General features: G+C 42.9%; 1 protein-coding gene across 1 annotated transcript in view; it reads right to left on the reverse strand.

The window, feature by feature from the left end:
* CARMIL2 (capping protein regulator and myosin 1 linker 2) overlaps positions 1 to 17,149 on the reverse strand; it is a 63,540-nt gene that overhangs the window by 15,167 nt on the left and 31,224 nt on the right. Inside the window, exons 23-31 of the mRNA XM_053399725.1 lie at positions 16,740 to 16,833; positions 16,420 to 16,515; positions 15,252 to 15,380; positions 14,070 to 14,183; positions 13,062 to 13,207; positions 11,667 to 11,754; positions 11,122 to 11,244; positions 8,220 to 8,286; positions 5,668 to 5,936 (exon numbers count right to left, since the gene is read on the reverse strand). Coding sequence (XP_053255700.1) covers positions 5,668 to 5,936; positions 8,220 to 8,286; positions 11,122 to 11,244; positions 11,667 to 11,754; positions 13,062 to 13,207; positions 14,070 to 14,183; positions 15,252 to 15,380; positions 16,420 to 16,515; positions 16,740 to 16,833 — 1,126 coding nt within the window. The remainder of the gene's footprint in view (positions 1 to 5,667; positions 5,937 to 8,219; positions 8,287 to 11,121; positions 11,245 to 11,666; positions 11,755 to 13,061; positions 13,208 to 14,069; positions 14,184 to 15,251; positions 15,381 to 16,419; positions 16,516 to 16,739; positions 16,834 to 17,149) is intronic.

Below are 17,149 nucleotides of genomic sequence, written 5' to 3' on the forward strand. Positions count from 1 at the left end.
AATTGTGTGGGCCTACCTTTGTATCAGTACTGGCAGAAACACCAGGGTGCAGAACTCCAAATCATTTGGAACCCCAATATGTATCTGCAGAGGATGCTGGGGGATTTTTTTGTGGCCCTGGGAACACATATTTTAATGGTTTTTTTAAGGGAGGAAAGCAAACACAGGCTTTGGCTATTTTCCAAAGTTTAAAGCCAATTTGAGCCTCCCTGAAATTACACAACACACTCTGGTCTACATTGAGGTTGTCTTCTGACTGGCTAGCCTAAAAGGGCTTCTTGGATTCCAAGATAGTTCATTTTAAAATTCCATTGTAATGCTGGGCTGTTTTAATTTGGCACACATTTTAGGAAATTAACATATGCAAGTGAACATTGTCTGCACTGGTGAGTTTTTGTGGCAGATTTAACAAGCTTAAGAACTATCTGAAATTGCAGCACTCCTGTTAACTAGAATGCTTGGATGTTTCCAGATGGGAATTTATTGTGGAATCGGTGCTACTCATGCACCCAAATTTACACAGCATGCACACAACATCATTATAAAATACTAGTCTGTACTTTTCCTTTTTACACATTTAATCCTGATTTTCCCTTACTGCTGATAAGTAAAAACAACCTGTTTCACATCAGCAGCCACTGCTGCTGCTGTGGAAGCTTGTTAGCACATTTTTGTGCTTTAGTTTGTCACATGTGTAGTGATGTTTTGGTGGGTGGTCTCTCATCACCACATCCTTTCTGACATTTACTCCTCTCACTTGAGCACAACCTAGCCCTTTTGTTTCTAGTGGTCCAAATGATATGAGTGTTTCTACTGATTATTGCATATAGAAGGCATATCCAAAATGTAAACAGCCTGGTTTGGAGGAAATGTCTCTACAAAGAACCTTGGAAACCTTAATTGCAGTACATTTGCTGGGCTTAACAAAAAAAATAATACAGCAATCTTGGGATCTCTGTATAACCCTTCAACAAAAGAAGGGGAAAAATCAAGCGAAGGGCAGCCAGGGAAGAATATCTGATTATTTCAGGCCTTCCTGAAGCAATGTCAGTGAATTCTATACCAAATAGTTATGCCAGGCATAGGCAAACTTGGCCCTCCAGATGTTTTTAGACTACAATTCCCATCATCCCCGACCACTGGTCCTGTTAGCTAAGGATGATGGGAGTTGTAGTCCCAAAACATCTGGAGGGCCGAGTTTGCCTATGCCTGGGTTATGCTGTTCCCCATGTCATTTAAATGGCAGGGATTCAATGGATTCAAACTAGTAAAAAAAACACTACTGTAGTGGCGGGAATTCTGCAGTCTCTGGGCCTAATTAGGTCCACCAGGCCAAATTTGGCCACCACAACGTATTTGCTGGGCTAGGCTCACCTATCACTCATCTGATGTCATATGACACCATGCATCACACAGGTAAAGCTGCAGCTGAAAAGGAACAATCAGGAGCCTTTGAGGGCATTATCAAAGGTACCGGTAACTGACAGGTGAGCAGAGCCACCCACCTGTCAATGTAGCCTAAAAAGGTTGGCCACTTTTGAATCTGTCCCTCTGTGCAAAAGTGGTTCCCCACTCCTGTCCAACGACCTCAAAGGCCTAAATCCAGTAGGTCACATAACCACCACACATCTCACAGTGCTTCCACTCATAGGAAATAGTCGTTTCCAGCAGTGGCTGCCCAATACATTTTTATGGGACAAATTTGCCCTGCACAACCCATAGGTGAGATGTAAGCAATTGGGGCAACCTATAGGTATCATTCACTCTCCTGCCTGCACTCTCACTAATTAATATGCATGTATCTACATATCTGGAATTATTTGGGTTATATGGGCACACATGGAAATATAAACATGTAATGATGCAAACATGCCTGAGAGTTTTTGGTTTCTCAGAAGTAGGGATGGAGGAGAAATTTGATTCACTTTGCATTCAAAGATGAATCTACCTAATTTGCACTTTCTTAAACAACATTTGACCCAAAACACGACCATCCTTCAAAATTTACACTTCTTTGAACTTTGCAGTGCAGTTCTCCAGCCAAGTAATGTGTGTAAAAATACATATACTAGAATACAGCCTGCATTAAAATGCACATATTAGTGAAAATAACATACAAAATGTACTATATTACAGAAAATTAAAAACATAAAACAGCCCTGCAGGATCAGGCCATAGGCCCATCTAGACCAGCATCCTGTTCTTACAGTGGCTAACCAAATTCCAGTGGGAAACCTGCCAGCAGCACCCAAGCGCAAGAGCACTCTCCCCACCTGCAGTTTTCAGCAACTGGTACTCAGAAGCATTGCTGCCTCCAACCACGGAGGCAGAGCCTGGCCATTCTGGCTAGCAGCCATTGATAGCCTCATCCTCCATGACTTTGTCCAATCCTTTTTTCAAGCCATCCAAGTTGGTGGCCATCACTGCCTCCTATGGGGGCAAGTCCCATAGTTTAATTGTGTACGGTATTTTGATTTGGAAAATTGTGTATATTAGGGAAACCTGCATACAATTGTTTATATTAAAATAAATTTATACTAAAATGAATTTTCATGAGAACTTTAAAAAATACATATTATGAACTGATGTACAAATGTGAAGAACTGAAAAGATTAAGAAATGGAGGAAACTCAAAATATTCAGCTTCGCCCATTCATACTTAGAGGTACATGGTCCTGTTTCAAAAGACATTGAGACAAAGAAAATAAGGAATGCCTATGATGGCTCAAATAAAGGGTCCATGTAATCTAGCATTCCCAGTGCCCTTGAGAAGCCCTATAGAAATAAGTCATCCCCTGTTGCTTGCTCCCAGCATCTCAGAGTCATTAGGTATACCCAGGGCTGGCATCACTGAGCAACAGCCAAAGCCCACAACCCAGCAGGAGGACCAGTGCTAACTTCCAGAGCACTCTGCTCTCGCTCCTTCTCCTTGCTGCTGTTGTCTGTTTACCTAACCCCCTCCAAGCATGCAAGCCGTAACAAGACATTGAAGCAGAGGACAGACTGCAGTGGCAAGGGACCAGATTACTTTTAAGGTCCCTTCCATCTCTCTGATTCCAACATCAGAGATTCCAACATGAGAAACAGCGGCAGCCTCCACTGCCCTTTTTGGGGATGGGGGAGTGGTATGAATTTAGGCCATAGGGAGAACACCAAGTGAATCTGAAACAGTGATAATGGCAATGGAGGAAGCCCTGAGGACTTATTGCCCACCCCAAATCTGTTGCTAACACTGGATATGATGCCTCTAAAATATGGAGGTCCCATTGAGCTGCTAGGGTGAATAATTTTTCATAAATCTATCCTCCATTAATTTGACCAAACCTTTTTAAAGACATCTGTGCTAGATGCCATTCAGCATCTCCTGGGGTCACAAATTCCATACATTAAGCTTGTGTTTTATGAAGTGTACTTTCTTTGATCAGTCTTGAAATTATGGTGCCATCTCAACTTAACTGAATGGTCCTAGGTTCAAGTCTCAATTGTTGCTTCTAGTATTGGGAGTAAGAGACCATAGGCAATAAATAGCTAAACTCTCCCCACTCCTTCACTTCAGCGTAGTCTGAGGGTAAGAGCCTGATTTAAAAGAAGTTCCTAGTCAGATGTAGGAAATGTTGTCCGCAGCACAAAAATAAGCGGTCAGGCATCTCATACATTTGTGTGAATGTACAAACACATCTTTATTATATAACAGTAGCATTATAGAGTAGCAAAAGCTATATGCCAAAACATCTTTGGTTCCAATCTTAGCCATGCAAAGCCATTGGATTGCCTTAGACAAGTCACAAGTTCTCAGGCTCATGCAACCCAATGCCATCTTCAAACAATGTGGGGATTAATATTAATACCATGGGCCTACCTTACAGGACTATTGCAAGCAGGTCTAGGTTAATGTATGAGAAGCAGTTTTAGTATTCAATGAGAATATCCGGGGTGGCTAAATCAGGGAGCAGGAGGCAGGCAGGAAAGGGTCCCTTCTCTATTCTTGCAGAAAGTACTGTTATGAGAGTAGTTAAAATAGCAGAGGCTCTTTGGTGTGCTTTTTCTGAACCCATTTCTCCCATCACTTCTGGGATGGAAGAAACCTGTGGCCTTCAGGCACTGAAGTGATCATGGGAGTCAATTCATTGCAATGAAACAAGAAAGTATTGTGTATTAGTTAGCATGTCAGACCAAGACCCGAGAGACCAGGGTTTAAATCCCCACTTAGCCATAAAGCTCCCAGGATGACACTGAACCAATCACCAACTCTCAGTCTAACCTACCTCACAGGGTTGTTGTGAGTATAAATTATGGAGGAGAACTACATGCACTTCCTTGGGCTCCTTGGGGGAAAGGTAAGTTATAAATATAATAATATCATGCAGGGCCTCACTTGCCAAAGTGAACAGAGGGACCTGTAAATGCAGCAGGGCTAACTTACCACATTTTGAAGCAAGTGAAGTAATACAAATTTTAATCTAAAAAGGAAGGCCCACATTTAAGTCCAGGGTCTAATTAAATGACTGCACTACTGCCTTCACCCTCCTCCTGCAATTTCTTGTGGGTGTCCAATTGAATAAATACTAATTATCAGACAGCGAGTTCACAATTCACTATTCATCACTGCTTAGTTCAACCCACATTCTGAACTTTTCCAAGTATGTGGTAACCATACACATACACACTTTGGGTACGCTTCACCCTAAAAAAAAAAGTAGTGGTAGGAAACAGCCCTCAGCCCCAGTGGCTCAAGGCAACATGTGATGAAGAAACATGTGTTACCTTTGCAGGGACGCCAAACTCCACTCTCCATCTTACATCTTCCGAGGCATCACTTGCATTGCTATATTCATAATCTGGATTCACATATCACTCAAAGAATGCATTTCTCTTTCTCTCTCACACACCCCTCTGTTAAACACAGATTTCTAGTTCTCTAATATATATAGCTTGGGCTGCACCACAAAGTTTTTGTTTTTTGTTTTTACTCTCAGCTGTAGTCAAAGGGTTAATTTATAATTCTATAAATGGACCATTTTCTGCTAAAAAGACATCTCGTGGTACAAGCCTTCCCTTCCCTTATTCTCCTTCACCTGGGAAAACATACCAGGTCAATGCCCAAAATGTTCAAAGAGCAAAGGCCTTACTTAGCTGTTTATATATTCTAAGGATCTAGTGGCATAATCCATGCTAACAGTTCCAAAAATAATCCACATTTTTTCAGAAAGAGACAGTAGATTGTCCATGCAGCAGTATAAGTTTGTTCTTCCATAAATGTTTGAATAAACATAGCACTCAAAAGTGAGTGAGTGCATGCAGATGGTTGCCACAGAATCCAGATTGCAGGAGTGGGCAGTGCTACAATTTCCCCTACCTTGCAAAACCCAAGAAATAAACACAAGCAGCCAAGATCTGCTTCCAGACCCCCAAATGCTGCATATACTCATATATAAACAACCTTGTCCTCTACGCAGCAGTGGCCAGTGCCCAGCTGACAAGCGCATAATCAAACAGCTGCTGTTCTACTCATTTCATCTTCCAGGGCTGCAATAAACACCCGTAAGGCATTTGCCCATCTCTCTCTCTCTCTCTCTCCACACACAGACACACACACACACACACACACACACGCCTTGTGCATCTGCAAAAGCAATTAGAGATTTAAAAAAGCAAGAGGAGTCTTACATTTGGCTTGCTGGGGGGCTGCCTGTTCCTGCGGTTGGGCCTGGGCCTGTCTCGGGTATAATGCTCCAATTTCTCTCCTGCAGTCGGCAGGTCCATAAGGGATTGTGCGGATGCAGGCTCTGTGCAAGGAAGCAGCCTGCTCCCAGCTTCAGCATCCTTTGTGGAGGCAGGGCGTGACTTCACGGAGGCACGGCTGAGTGACAGCTCAGCCTGGGGAGCCCCAATCTTGTTATCTTCTGCCTCTACCTTAAAATCGAGTTCCGATAGACCTGAAAGAGAGAAGTCGGAGGAGGTGGGGGGAGGGGGGAGGGGGAGGAATCCTTGGAGTTGCCAGGCGGACAGCAGGCTGCCACTATGCAGCACAGCAACGTCTCCTGTCACACAGGCAGATTTGTTACATATCAGGCGACTAAACTGACAAGGCAGACTTGGCTACTGCTAATGGGCTCGGGGCTTTGTGCACCAATGGGAAAAGCCTGCCTTGCCTCAGGAAGGATGAGGAGGAGCAGCTAGTGCATCCCCTGGCTGAGACTGATTTCCTGGCTAGCTCACGCTTTGAGGAATAGAAGCTGGAGCAGCTACAGATTTATTTTCTTTTCCAAAGACAACTAGGAGTGGGTGGTTCTGTACAAAGCCAGGTCGTGTCTCCTCTCCCCCACCCCCTTTTCTTTTCGAGTGAAGCAAGGATTCCCACTTTTCAGAGGTTGCCAAAGTCCCCTTTGCAAACAACCTAAGCCAACTGTGCTGTGACTTCCTGAAGCCAGCCAGCCACCCACTCGCATGTGAACAGGAGACAACCCCAGTACAGTGGTACCTCGGGTTAAGTACTTAATTCGTTCCAGAGGTCTGTACTTAACCTGAAACTGTTCTTAACCTGAAGCACCACTTTAGCTAATGGGGCCTCCTGCTGCCACCGCGCCGCCAAAGCACGATTTCTGTTCTCATCCTGAAGCAAAGTTCTTAACCCGAAGCACTATTTCTGGGTTAGCGGAGTCTGTAACCTGAAGCGTATGTAACCTGAAGCATATGTAATCCGAGGTACCACTGTATTTCCAAGCTTCTGTGTTGTCCCATATTCCTGCTCCCCCACTTACCCATTACTGCTGCTGCTACCCAGCAACTGGACACATGATGAAATCCACATTTCTCCTGTCGTCCTTCTTGCTGCCCCCTCTGCTACAGTCACCAGACTACATTTGCCTTGCTGCCACCCACACCTCGTAGGGCCTTAGCAAGCTGCCTTATACCTACCCAGGTTTGACTATCGCCCATCTAGCCTAGTATTGTCTACTGTAACTGGCAATGGCTCTCCAGGGCTTCAGACTGGTCTTTTGCAATAGGTTTTTAAACCGGAGATGCCAGGTGGTGGTATTATTATTATTATTTAAAAATGTACACCACCCTTCATCAGAAGATCCCAGATCAGTTCACAATAGAAAAATGCAAAGTATGGAGTCTACCAATTTGCCATTGTCTCTTCCTTTCCCCTACCTTCCTAGACTGGCTGAAGGAGGAGAAGGAAAGCACATGCAAGACCTATATAACTCAAGGAGAGATAGGGGATTCTGGCCATCTAAAATTCAAGAGTGTTGGTGACTTTGCATCATTTATTCCGAACATAAGATGTGGGAACCACTCCTGTACAAAGATCAACTATTTTAGGCTGGGTTGTGCAATGCTACAACCAGAGTATAAAGTTGTGATAGGCAGAGCCACTCTAAGACATTTGGCTGCTTGAGGCAAAGGACAAGATGGTGCTTCCCATGACATGGATGGAAGCCAACTGGAGTGGCAGTCAAATCTAGCTTCCACAAGAATGACCAGACAGCATCCTCCACTGTAACCAAGGGCAGCAGAGTAGTTCAGAGATGGGAGTGAAGGAGCACAGTCTATGTGGTGCACACACAGCTCTGCCATCCAATATCTCACCACCATTCCTTCAGTATTTTGCTGCCTACTCCCCAGCCCCACTGGAGGTTGCTGCCCCACTTTGCCTAATGGTAAGTCTGGCTCTGGTGATAGGAAAGCAATCTTCCATGGAGACATGCCAATGTATAAACTTGCCCTGAAATTGACGTATACAGGAATTACGGTAAATCACTTGGGCCAAAATTAAGACGTACTTGGTCATGCTAAAGCCCCAATGAAATCAACAGGATGAGTTTGTTGTGCCTAATGTATATCCATTAATTTCAATGAGTTTTTAGTGCTGCAATTCTAGCCACAGAAGCAAGGCCTATTGTATTCATTTAGGCTTACTTCCATCTTAGTGGAGTTAGAGTTACTGCCTAATCATCTCTGAGATTTAGGTCATTATGCATTTGGGGCAGTTCACACAAAGGTTGCCACCAATTGCGTACCAAACAGGGGCCAAAGCCACTCTCAACTCTCCATTGAGTGTCCATATATGATTGTATGTGTTTTCAAACTCATGCTTGTCACATAAATACTTACAAAAAATAAAACCCTTTGGCATTCACCTAAACTGTTTCCCAGCTAAGTGGATTTTAGAAAAGGCGCTCATTCATACCAACACATATAATAAGCTTTACCATTTAGTCCAAGAGTTGGGAGAATGCTTGTGTAACAGCTGTGCTTCCATTGGGCAGCCATCTTGTACTGTGAAGAGAGGAAACGATACTTTAAAAACCAACTGTACTGTTGCACTGGCTGCCAGTATGCTACCAGGCCAGGTTTAAGGTCTTGCTGATGGTATATAAAATCCCAAACAACTTAGAAACAGCCTATTTGAGTGACAGTCTTATTCTCTATGTACCTGCCCTGTCACTGTAGCCTGCTTTTAAAATATTTTTTTATTAAGGATTTTCTTGGTTTACAAAAGTACATGCATTGTCTCTTTTCAGGTCATAGAATCGTTTCTACTGACCAGTTACATTCAGTGTGAGACACTGCTGTACGGGCTGGGGAAAAAGAGAAGGGGAGGGGGGGAAGAGGAGGTGGGGTGGTAAACTTACATTATTTTGCTTAGTGGGGGGAGCTTTGTGTCAGTGTCACTTGGGTAGGGTTTTTTCTGTTCATTTATTACATTTCCTTGGTAATGAGTGACGTTGGGGGAACACTGCAGTCTTCTTAAGAAGCACGTTTTACCCTGTTACATATTCCTGAGGTCTGATCCATGAACCCCTGCAGCTAGGCCCTTTGCACTTACTTTGTGGAATTCCTACCCTCTGGCCATCTAAGAAGAGCTTACAGTGCATACAGTGATAGATGCTTGCTTAAAACTTTCTTACACACACAAGCTTACTCTGTAGAGCAGGGGTCAGCAACCTTTTTCAGCCGTGGGCTGGTCCACCGTCGCTCAGACCTTGTGGTGGGCTGGACTATATATATATATTTTTTTGGGGGGGTGAACAAATTCCTATGCCCCACAAATAACCCAGAGATGCATTTTAAATAAAAGGACACATTCTACTTATGTAAAAACATGCAGATTCCCAGACCATCCGCGGGCCGGATTGAGAAGGCAATTGGGCCACATCTGGCCCCCGGGCCTTAGGTTGCCTACCCCTGCTGTAGAGTGACCCAGCCATGTTATAGATACTTCTGAAGATACTTTATCATTTTCTTGTTTTTTATTTTGTGTCTATTTTAAATCTTAAAAGGTATGGTATTTTATATGTTGAGTGGTACAGAAATTCCTACAAATCAATCAATCAATCAATCAATCAATCAAACAAACAAAGGAGTTTGAGGATAAAAATGCAGAGTGGGTCAAACTGTACATTGTGTTAAATGCATGGTGTACAACTAGATCTTTCCCCCCTCTTTCAAATGTAATGCTAAATATTGGAACCCTTGATTTTCTTTTCTTTCCACAGTTTATTTATGTTCAAAAGAACACAAATTTAAAGAAAAGCTATAAAACATGGAATTATTGGATATATCTCTTATACTAGTTGAGGTTCTCAGGCTCCTCCCCAGCTGTGATCCTGATGAAATCCAACTTGCCAACAGTACTCCAGTTACTTGTGTGTATATGTATGTGAAGCTTCTGTAGGCACCAAGAGCTTTTTTCCTAAGGCTACTGCAGCACGAGGGGGATTTTAATCAGAAGCCCCTCCCTGTGCTCATGGGGGGGGTCCATCCACACTAAATATTACATTTTCAAAAACCCAGACATAATTACACACTATACACAGCATTACATGTAGTTTGACCCGAATTTGATGGAGTGGTGTCACCACAAGGCAGGGACTTTTGAGAAAGGGGAGAATGCCTGGCTGCTGTGTGTGGGGGGGGACTATGGCTTCTGTTCAGAGATATCTTAAACTTTTTTTAATGGATTTGATGATAACCCACTTCTTTTTACTGTATATTTATATTAGGGTAGTGCTGCTGATATGATCCACCTTAGATCAGGCCACGATACAGGTCTAGGCCTCAACCTACTAAATGAAGATTAGTGAAATGACAAACCTATTACAAGTTTATCTCTGTTTCATACCACTTTCATTGCTGTGGCTTTTCTCAAAAATTGCTAAAAACTGTGCTTTGACAAAACTTCTCTGCTAAAATGAGATCACCACCTTCCCTCAAAGAAATACAATTCCCAGGATTCACTGGGGACAGGGAATGACTATTAGATCATTTTAATTCTGTGACGCAGATATGCTCATAGCAGTCTCCCAAAGCAGAGATGAATATTAATTTGAAGCTTGAAGCTTTGCAGCTATATCAGAAGGTGGTGAGTACACCTCTAAAATCCCAGAAGGAAAACATACATAGCAAGGTCTAGCGACACAATTTGGCTATCGAACCAAGCTGCTATGCGTAATTTTGCAAATGTCTACAACAGATCAGGAGTGATTCCCACCGCTGCTTTCAAAAGACTTGTCAGATGAAGGCATTTTCACAGCAAAGATGTCACTATGCCCAGCACTGTAAAGTAGCACATAAATTTCAAAGGCATCTCAGATAAGCAGCTTGGGGTATAAATTCAGTTATCCCTTCCACTGGTGGATACAAGTGACATTTGTCTGGGTTGATGGGCTTGCAGAGCCCTCTCCAAGTACCAGTTGCTGGGGAACATCAGTGGGAGAAAGCTATTGCTCTCAGACTTCATGTCTCTTTTGGGTTTCCCAGAAGCATCTGGCCGGCAACACTGGGAAACAGGATGCTGGACTAAACAGGTTTTTTCTCTGATCCAGCAGGTCTACCTTTCAAGTTATCGAACAAGTATGTACATACTGCTGCTGCTGCCACCTTTGGCCACTCCCCTACTGCTGTTTTTTGGGGAAAGAGTACAGCAGGATTCACTCCTCAGCTACACTGGGACATGTAGGTAAAATCAGGAGAGACACAGATGCAATGTGAAGGGATAGCTTTCAGATCGTGTGCAGAGCATTTAAATAACTAGGTTGATCCCAATTAGAAATTACTGTGAGGCTCATGCTAGCATAATAATGAATGCACTGAGGGCTGGAAAATGCATACCTCCTCCTTTTGGAAGTCCTTTTCAACAACATCCCACAGGCTTCTGTGCCGCTGCTGAAAAGTGTTCCAGTCTGCAGCATTCGTCACCTGTGGCTCCTGGGCTAGTTTTGAGAGGTGTTTTGCCTGAAATGGTTTAAGTAGGTTCAAAAAGTGACTCTGAGACAGTATACTAGACAGGTGGCATGGGAAAACGGTGGTTTTGGTCCAGTGAATCACTATATTTAACTGGATTTTCCATCTCTTTAAGAATCTGAGAATTTGAGATGCAGTAGCCAGAACTTGACATATACCATGTGTTTGTTCTTCCTTCAACCTTTTATATAGCAAGCTTCCTTGGTGGAAAAGCTGAATTATATTTTAAACAGATAAAAGGGCTGTGTTAGAGAGAGAGAGAGGGGGGGTAGAGACAAAATGACATTAAAACCTACATTAACCTACATTAACACCGAGGAGAGCAAAGCAAGGGAAGGAATTGCAGCATACAGAACTCCTATCTGGGCCAGTCTTGCCTTTGCACATTGACCGGAATCCTGTCTGGCACTCACCAGCTTGCCTTGAACGGTGGCTAACTCCTCCAAAATTTTATCAGCAATACCATTGACCATGGCCTCAGTGACTGACTGCTGGATCTCCCTATCAAAGAAGGGACAAAGCAGGGATATTAGCACAGAAAAGCACAAAGGAGAGATCCACTGTCTAGTAAGACTTTGGCACCAATAACTTGGGTTAGGATTTGGGAAATAAGGAGGCTGAGAAGTGAGATAAAGTGACTGCTAAGGCTCCCATGACCACCAGATGTTGGGTAAAGGGCCAGAAATGGGTGGGAGAAGAAGATTTATCCCAGTTCTGACACCTGGGATATGTGTATTTTATGATGTAGCCTGTTGTCAAAACTGTTAATTTGTTTTAACTGTACTGTCCTGTATTGTACTTTTTTCATTGCTGTAACCTGCCCTGGGATCTCAGAGTAAAGGGCATGTAAGATACCTAATAAATAATAACAATAATTGATATATGGATCCTGCTCTTGGGGAATGTGGTTATGGCCACAGGCTTAGATATCTTTAAAATACTATCAGAAAAAAATATATGGATCAGTGGCCGCTAGTCATCAGGGTTAAATGGAGCCTCCAAGTTTAGAGACAGGATGCACCTAGATTTCAGTTGCTTGGGATCTGTTAGTGAGTGAGGGCTGACACAGCAAGGCACTCCTTACATTATTCATGAAGAAGTCTGGAAAACATTTTTAATAAATTATTTTATCTTTGAAAAATGAAAGAAGACATGCATCTAGAATGTGGTCCTATACTGTATGCCACAAAAATGTGAAAATTGATTAAAGTTGATTGGAATGTTATACAAATTTTAGAAGCTGAGGACAAAAAACAACCTTTTTAAAGCATCTTGGGGATTTTAATCTGGTGAGGTGCTGAGAATTCTCTGAAAAGCTACCCCCTCATAGAACTACAAATCCCAGAATTCCCTAGGAAAGAGGAATGTCTGTTTCATCAGTTTAACTCTGTGGTGTGACTATGCCCTAGGAGCCTATCAGCTGTCAGAGAGATGTATCTGCATAGCAGAGAGTGACATGTAGAGGACATAAGATGCTGGCTTCTGCCTGAGCCATGGAAACAGTTCTGCAGACCCATATACCAGACAAGAGGCTCAAGATTCTTACAGATATGAGGTTAAGCTGCCGATGGAGAACAGTACTTGTATGAAAAATAAAAAGGACAGTTCAGAGGCCCCCATCTACCCCAAATGTCTCTCTGCTGAAAAGCTATATGCCAGGAAGCAGGAATCTCAAGGAGAAACACAGCCAGCAGGCAAAACCTTTCTCTTTCTACTTCAGCGTTTAATGCTGAAGATTGAGTAGATGCTTCCAACCTAAACAGGCACTCTGGTGTGGCTTGAAGAGAAAGGTTAGTCCTGTCACCCACGTGAGCCTGCTGTACATGTCAGTCAAAAGCTGGTCAAGGAGCATCTTCTTTGGCACGCTGGCGATCAGGTGGTCCTGAAAGTCATTTTTCTGCATGAGTTTGGGACACAAACTCTGAGTGGCAACCAATGAGGCATGCATGATGGTCTATGAAGAAAGTACAAGCAAGAAATAAATGTGGCATGAGGAGTCGTCAAAACCTGAAGTTTTATTACTTTCTACTTGGGAGCATGTGTGGGGAAGCCATTCACTGCAAGAGGTTTCAGGTCACCTTCCTCTAGTCTAAGGCTTTATATGTATATTTACAATATTTTTGGTGTTATTAATAAACAATGGAATTTAGGCATTTACACACATTTGCAAATCAAATCAAATACCTTTATTGGTATCACAGTATAAAATATTTCAAGTCACTAGGGTAGTTAAAAGGACAAGGGTGAAGCTGTTGAAGGTAATAAGGTCACACTGTGATTGTGTGCACTTAGATATTCTGCTTTACCCTGTCTATTCTCTGAAAGGATGGTTCATTGGGAACCCATTCTGGTGAAATTGTGGCTAAAAAAGGAAGCTACTAAGGCAGTGATATCTTTGTCCTGATCTGCGAGCAGAAACCTCATTTGACTTCTTGGATTTATAGGCCAGAGGTCCAACTTTTTGATTTTGTCATATTTGCATATCTTCTAATGGCCATAAAAGGTACAAAGGTATGTTCACAGTACCTGTTAGCAGACAGAGTTTATATGCTGCTGCAGCAGTTAGCATCTTTGTCTCCAGTTCAATTACAGACTTAATCTGTTACCATATAGATTAAAACACTCTTTTAAAAAACAGAAGCAGAATTTCTCAGGAGGCTGATTTCTGTAGCACACACCAAAAGCTACAGTTGTGTGATGCAAAACTGCAGACTTGGTCCATCTAAGCTCAATATTGTCTACTCTAACTGGCAGCAGCTCTCCAAAGTATTTTCCATCTCCTACTACTAGATGACTATGGAACTCTACCTACTTACCTGGATTTCACTGCTGCAAGTCTGAGAGACTTCTTCAATGAGACTCTCCAGCTTGTGCTGAAGCTTGCTGTTCTGGTGCACAGGGTTTCCTGCCTCATACAAAATAGGCAAAACCTGCAGGAAGAGAAAGGCTCTCATCAAGAATGGCTATTCAGTCCTTCTTTGCCAGAGTAGCTTATCTGAAAGGCCACTGCTGAAGGCAGGTTGCCACCAGTAGGTTGCTGCCAAAGGGGGCTAGAGGAGGTTCATGGCTACCTTCTATATATTTAATACTTGGAAAGAAATTGTGGTATCGGTTTTATTGCATTTGTGCATTTCATTTATGTTTGTAAACTGTCCAGAGGACATTGATTTTGTCAGTCTAGGCCACACAGAATGAGGTTGAGGGATGTGTGGGCCCCAAACTGCAGGTTGCCTATCTGTGTCCTATGAAAACGATGCATTCTTCCTGAATTTGTAATGAAAATTTAAAAGGCATCTTCAGTCATGTCTGATATTCTGACTTTTGCCAGTGTTGCTTGGTTTGTGACACATGCAGGTTAAAAATTAGCTTACAATCATGATCTGAGGCCCTTCTTCATGTGCCCCCTCCATGAGAGGTTCGGAGGGTGACAATACAAGAACCGGCCTTTTCTGCAGTGGCTCCCCGTTAGTGGATTGTTCTCCCCAGGGAGACTCACATGGAGCGATCATTATATATCTTTAGGTACTCAGCAAAAAACTTCCCTCTATAACCAGGTCTTTGGCCTTTAACGATCTGTGGCCTTTTTAGAAAAGGGCAGGTGTTTTGTTTTTTTAAAAAATGTATCTGTCTTTTTGACTGTAAGTTGCTTTGGGTTGTCCTGGGCAAGATAAAGTGATAACAAATTCAATTAATCAATCATCTATTCTTAGTGGTTCATGACTGAGTTCCAAAACAAGAAAAGTAGCAAAGGGGAGGCTTGTAGACAGGTGTTTATTGTGGGATCAGTACTCCTCATGGAAGTAAGCCGTTTTTATACCATGCACATGACATCACTGGCATCAAAATGTCAGCCTGCATCCCTCACTCCTGCTGATTTAATCTGGATGTGCCCTTTTAGGAGAAAATCTGGTATGTTAAAAAAACTGTTGTGAAGAACCTGTTTGCAGATTAAGCGCCTGCCTGGAAAGCACCCTTAACACACATGAAGGAGAGCTCACACTGATTGAAAGGCTTGCATCCTTGATGGTCTCCTCTGCCCACAGGATGTCTGCTTTAACTTCCACATCTTGAACAGAGCTCAGCATTTCAATGCACTTATGCAGAGACTGGGATGCATCCTTCAGTGCCTAGAATAGAGAGCAAGATGTGGGGCACCACTGTACCACCAGCACAAAAATATAGCACTCCCTAGAATTCCAGTCTCAGTTAGCTGTATTTAATTGAGTCAGTGTTGGCTCTAGGTTTTGGGGACCCTTGGTCAGGGTGACCTCAGAGGGTCCCTCCCTGAAAACCCCCACCCTCTCATTGGTTGCTACTGCTGCCCATTCACTGGTCCTGTCCCTCTGGGCCCAATTTGCAGCACTCTCCATGGAGAAAGGGAAAGGCAAGCGGAGGATGCTGCTCCTCCTTATTGGCTTTTGTTGGCCTGTACACTGGGAGAGGGCAGATGAACCAACAGCAATGGCAAGGAAGAGGAACAGAAGGATCATTGAGTTATGAGATACCCCTTAAGCCTGGAGTTGGCTGTAACTCTCTTAGCACCAATCCCTGCATCTGCAATGTGACAGCACTAATTCTTGTCAGAAAGTTTACCAGGATACAATGAATGTGAAGCACTTTAATGTTCTAATGTGCAGATGCCAGCATTCTTGCCCCATTTAGATGTTTTCTGCCCTTTGGCCCTCTTCTGCAGCACTTGACTTTTAAAGGGGTTGGCATGCAAGATTCCCTTATTTCAGGTTCCCTTATTTTCTTCCAATTTTAAGTTCAGTTCTCTACAACAGTTTGGAATTTCTTTTTAAAAAACAACCCTCACATTTTTTTATCAGCATTTTAGCGCGCATTTCTCCTAAGTTGCACATTTCTGTATGTAGCTTTGCCAAATGTACACATCTTTGCAAGTAATTTCCCCTGCTATAGTTCTAATATTATTTTTATTAAGATATGCATGTTTATGCACACTACCCACATATGCATTTCTGTGCACATTACTTGGTAGAATTGCATTGCAAAATCTGGAGAAGTGTGAATTTTGTAGGCTAGCTGCATTTCTATTTGTGCATTGTTTCAGGGTGGTACAAATACATTTTCTTATTAAAATGTGAACAGAGCTGACTATGCAAGACGTAAGGCTATGAAGGTAGGAGAAGATCCAAGGGTTCCCACCTGTGCAGAAGAGCTGGCTGTACTGTCTGGCTGTAACCGGCATCTCTCCTTGGGCAAGGTCTCTTGAATCTGATTCCTTGCGAGGTAAGACTGTATCTGCAGCATGCAAAAGAGGCATGGCTCACATGACCCTCACTTCTATGGCCTCCCAAAGTAGTTGCATTTACTCAGCAGCACTGAGTAACATATGATCAGCATACTGGAGCACATACGGCATGCTAACATTCATTCAGCACATACCTATCAGTTGAGTTCTAACTCAAGATTGATCTAGCGTGCTCCCCCATTCAGATCAGTACCCCCATTCCTATGCTTTTTACCTTGTGCACAACTTCCTCCATTTTCTCTGGATGGCTTCGATGAGCCTGGGCCACATCAGTTATGGGCAAGGGCATAGCTTTTAGAGTAAAATTCCTGAGGAACAAGCATTGTTTCATTAGATGTCCCTAGGCTACTAAGGGCTCCCAAAACAATTCACAACTGTGCATGCACAGTAGTCAGGCTATTTCCCAATTAAAGTGAAACAAATAGATGCTGTAACAAAACTTTGCAGTGGAGTGCTCCTCTTATGTTCATTTCGATTCAGGTCACAGGTGATCTGAACTTCTTCATAAGATGTAATTCAGTTGTTTCCCACTGGAGCCTCCCTTTGAAGTTCCTTTATTTGAGAATGGCCACTTCCAGAACATCCCAAGCAGCTGAAATGTTATTTCTCTGGTTTTTAAAATAT

This window comes from Podarcis raffonei, chromosome 8, assembly GCF_027172205.1.
Source record: "Podarcis raffonei isolate rPodRaf1 chromosome 8, rPodRaf1.pri, whole genome shotgun sequence".
Lineage (NCBI taxonomy): Eukaryota > Metazoa > Chordata > Lepidosauria > Squamata > Lacertidae > Podarcis > Podarcis raffonei.